Here is a 4,803-nt window from a genome sequence, read left to right on the forward strand (position 1 = left end):
TATTAATATATAGAGGTTTTACTGTAGTTAAAACTTAAAATGCCTAAAGTCAACCAGAAAAGAAAAAAAAAATGGATATTCTCGGCAATCTCTCAGTCCAGCTCGATAATGCACAAATGTTCGTCGAAAATTCATCAAGAAATGAGTACATTGTCGAGGAATCTCAAAGATGGTTGGAGAAAAATCTTCAGCTGTTAGCTGGTTTTGATCTCGTTAACAAGGTGGCACTAAACCACTCTCCTACAATACCATGATTTCTTTATAACTATCCTTGGTTCGGTTGTCCTTGCAAACAATGGTATTGATAGTTGGTTTTTGAATTTGATACCGAACTAGTAAAAAAAAAATATATATATATATATACCCATTATTATCTTGTTTCATTAGTAAAAGAATTACCTCTTTCGTTTATTTTTGAAAAATACAACAAATGCTGATTAATAAATTATCAAAAAACATGCTAAGAAAAGTTGTCCCATGTTGTATATTTATAAGGTTTCACAAGGTTAACTATTTTATAAAATAGGTAATAAAATAATATTTACGAACATTTGTAGTAATGCTTATCAAAAACAGTTTAAAAAACGTGGACTTCTCAAAATTTACAGAAAACAAATAGATGAAGTATATAATAATCCAATTTATTAATAAATCTTCATATGTTCGTCGTGAGAAAATGGAGCAGCAGACAGACTTTTTCGTTTGTCAATGTATATTACTCTTTACCAAATTAATATAGTTAGATGTTTAAAAAAAAAATCCTCATATAGGATGTTTCATAAATTTTAACATTCCATTGTCATTGTTAGTCTGTCTATATAAAAAAAAATAAAACATCTATTGCTTTTGGACATCAAATTCAAATATGACTTTATAACTTAAGAGATTATGAAATAAGCAACCGAACTAAAACAAATTCAATTTTGACAATTTTGGATGGAACAAATGAAGAAAATTTAAGTAATATAAAAAAAAAAAAAAAAAAAAAAAAAAAAAAAAAAAAAAACTTAAAAGCATTTGGAACACATGATTCTAAAAGAAGAGACTAGGTAAAGGAAGAATATTTAGTCGCGGAAACAACTTTAAATTCGATTTCAACAATCAAAGTATCTTCCTTGTCCAAGTAAGACTTCCGAAGTTCAGCTATAGACACCATGTGATCCCAACCATAACCTACGCCTGGTATATCGCACCACCTGTTAACTGTAATATAATAAATCATGTCAGCATTGGTGAATGGCATTGATCTGGTTATCCATAACTAAATTCACATCATGAGCTCGTTAAATTAAAGAAAAGCAATAATAATTCAAGTAGTGTTTTATCACGTACGCTCCCTTGTTAAGTGATTAGATCCACTTGGGTTTTGAACTCTCAAATTCGCTTTCACGTAAACCTTCTCATCTTCCTTTAAAACTTCACTATCATCTAAAGAGAGAAAAATGGATAGCCATTTATTATCTCTTATAGAGTATCCCTTGGGATACAACTTTAAAGCCCTACAAAAATAATATTTAAATTTGTTAACGCAATGTATAAATTTATACGTATATGTACATATACTTTTTAAGTTAGTAAAAAGTTAAAAACATATTTGTTATATCATATTAATAATAATATGTACATTTACCATTTCATTCCACCCATTGAAAAAGAGTTTGATGTGTGAATATCCGATTTTATCTCAGAGAATTGTTTAACAGTCCAAGAGAACTTGGGATAAGGAAGCTGCACATCTAAACAGAGGATTTCCCACTTGGCTGGAGGTGGAGCAACCATGACATCAACACCAAACTCACTGTGATCTCCATCAAAGAGGTATCCGTTTTTATTGTCATTGAATGTTGAAAGCGGAAGCACTTGCGAAAATCCCCACATCGTCCTTAGTGTATTGAAGGGCTTTGATTCCACATCTGGATACAGAGACACTTAATAGACCAAGACAACAAAAGCATATATACATGTATAATGGTAACGCATGAACATACATATATATATATATATATATATATATATTACCTTGAATAGTAAAGTACTTGTTTTCCTTTTTATTAAAGACAAAAAACCGGAGGTCTGCATACACCTCAGTTGGAGTTGTGGAAACGAGGCTTGTGCTGTCTATTTCCACGTACATTGAAATAAACCCACTCCCGTTGTCCTTGTCATTCCCTTTGGGGTATATGATTAGTCTCCTAGAGGTTTGTTTTGCAAACATTTCATACGTTATACATCATTAATTTAAAATGATTAATGAATTGAGGGAAAAAGATCGATTATATTGATAATGAATCATGAGGAAGATGAAAATCTATGGGACTTGTGTTGTGATCACACTAAGTAAATACACCTTACGTACCACTTGTAATCACCAGAGGAGAAACGTCGGGACTGGTATTTGCCATCAGAGTGGAGAGTTGAGCTTCCGAGTTCGGAGAGGTTTTTGACTTTGACGGAGTAGGAAAAAGGAGGACGTTCTCTCCAACTCTGTAGAGTTGTTAAAGATATGTTTGAACACATTACTATACCTTTTTCTTTCTTTCCGAAATTGCTTTAACGCCAGAGAGTAGAGAGAAAGAGGAACCGTTGGCTTTTATATAAGATTAGTCTCTTGGAAATAACATAACAGGGAAGACGAAGCTCAAGCTATAATACGAAGAGCGGTGGCTTGTGGTGAACCCTAGCCTTACCAGTGTTTAACACGTTAACTTTAGGAATATTGATCACGTATTAAACGAGTTTAGAAGAACAAAGGTAGTTATATGACTACTTTTCATATGATTCTTATTAGCTTATATAGGAAAACACCATAAGAGATTTATATCTATCTAGTTCCTAGATACAAGGTAAACACATATAATAAAAACGTGAGGAAATAACAAGGATAAGTGTGGAGTAGATTCTCTCTTTTATTCCACAACATCCAAGACCGAGACTCAACCAAGTAGAACGGAATAGGCTTTTTTTTTTCCACACTCCTGGGCCCAAATATACAGTAAAACCTCTATAAATTAATTGCCTTGAAAGTTGAGACCATGAATAAACTAGTAATTATTAATTTACAGAGCGATTTTCTTAATTTGGTAAATTTTTTCAGAAAATATATTTTAAAATAAGATTCAATCATTATAACTAATATTTTTATAGAATAATTAAATTGAAAATAACAATTATTATTTTTTAAAGGAAACACTAAAAGTTTTTGATATAGTAAAACTAGATAAAGACTCGTCCGAAGTGCGGGTTTTAAAATTTTGTAAATAAAATTAAATTTAATAAAAATATATTAAATTTTTTTGTACGTTATTTATAAATTTTGTTTTGCTATAATTCACTGATTTATACCCACTTACAAATTTTTTATGTATGTTACCATTAAAAGTGTATTTTTAACACCTAAGTATACTGTATGTTACAAATATATTCTTTACCATTACTTAGGAAAATATCTATATAAACACATTAAGCCAACTATTATATGTCTAATTATTTTCACTTTTGCGTAGTTTCTTTAATCACTAAAATTGTTGGTTCAAAAACTTCTCGAAATAAAAAAATATATTACATAGTATACTAATCAATGATGTATCATCACAACAGTGTATGACCAACCATAAAGAGAATCCTGGCTCCACCCTCCTCCCTTGTGGAGAGAACCTTGCGTCCAATCTCCTCTACTATGCAAAGAACCTTGGCTCCGCCTTCCTCCCTAGGGAAGATAACTTTGCATGCGTCCAACCTCCTCCATCATTGAGAGAACCTTGGCTTTGTCCTCCTCATGTGTGGAGAGAGCATGTTCACGTCTTTTAGCTATCTCAAAGTGGCATGCTCCAGCAACCAATGAAACTAAAAGCCCTTTTCCAACGTCACAAAATCTTTTGATAGTAACTAATGTTAAATTTCCCAACGTATTCGTGGAAGTGTCTTTGACACATCATGATGTATCCTCTGTCTCCGAGCTCCTATGGATCTATTAAAAACGGTTTATGTTTTTTCAATCTATCTATCAATGTTTGTTGTAAGCTTGTGTTTGATTTGCCTATTTTATCCAACCATTAGGTGTATTTTTTTACAACTAAGTATATTGTATGTTACAAATATATTCTTTACCACCACCTAGAAAAATATCTATATAAACACATTAAGTCAACTATTATATGTCTATTTATTTTCACTTTGCATAGTTTCTTTAATCACTAAAATTGTTGGTTCAAGAAACTTCTCGAATAAAAAATATATTACATAGTATACTAATCAATGATGTATCATCACAATAGTGTATGACCAACCATGGAGAGAATCTCGGCTCCGCCCTCCTCCCTTATGGAGAACCTTGCGTCCAACCTCCTCCACCATGAAGAGACCCTTGGCTCCGCCTTCTTCCCTTGGGGAGATAACCTTGCATGCGTCCAACCTCCTCTACCATGGAGACTCATGTGTGGAGAGTACATGTTCATGTCTTTTAGCTATCTCAAAGTGGCATGCTCTGACAACCCTTGGCTCCGCCTTCTTCCCTTGGGGAGAGTACATGTTCATGTCTTTTAGCTATCTCAAAGCCTTTGACACATCATGATGTAGCCTGTCTCCGAGCTCCTATAGATCTATCAAAAATGGTTTACGTTTTTTCAATCTATCTATCTATGTTTGTAAGCTTATGTTTGATTAGCTTATTTTATCCAACAATTAGGTTGATAAGGTTTTACTCTTTATCTCCCTCTGGGATTGAATGAATGGTAACAATTATGTTTGCATAAAAAAAAAATCTATGACCAACCAATCAAGGTTGAGAAATTAGAAGAAAATTAA

General features: G+C 32.4%; 1 protein-coding gene across 1 annotated transcript; it reads right to left on the bottom strand.

The window, feature by feature from the left end:
• Positions 1-1,032: 1,032 nt before the first annotated feature.
• On the bottom strand, positions 1,033-2,625 carry LOC104750502 (uncharacterized). Its single transcript, XM_010472301.2, has 5 exons — positions 2,357-2,625; positions 2,020-2,192; positions 1,631-1,913; positions 1,333-1,499; positions 1,033-1,203 (listed from the first exon to the last, which is right to left on the bottom strand). The coding sequence occupies exons 1-5, from the start codon at positions 2,515-2,517 to the stop codon at positions 1,046-1,048; spliced, it is 942 nt and encodes a 313-aa protein (XP_010470603.1). The 5' UTR covers positions 2,518-2,625; the 3' UTR covers positions 1,033-1,045.
• Between the last annotated feature and the right edge of the window lie 2,178 nt (positions 2,626-4,803).

Source organism: Camelina sativa, chromosome 2, assembly GCF_030686135.1.
Source record: "Camelina sativa cultivar CO46 ecotype springtype chromosome 2, ASM3068613v1".
NCBI lineage: Eukaryota > Viridiplantae > Streptophyta > Magnoliopsida > Brassicales > Brassicaceae > Camelina > Camelina sativa.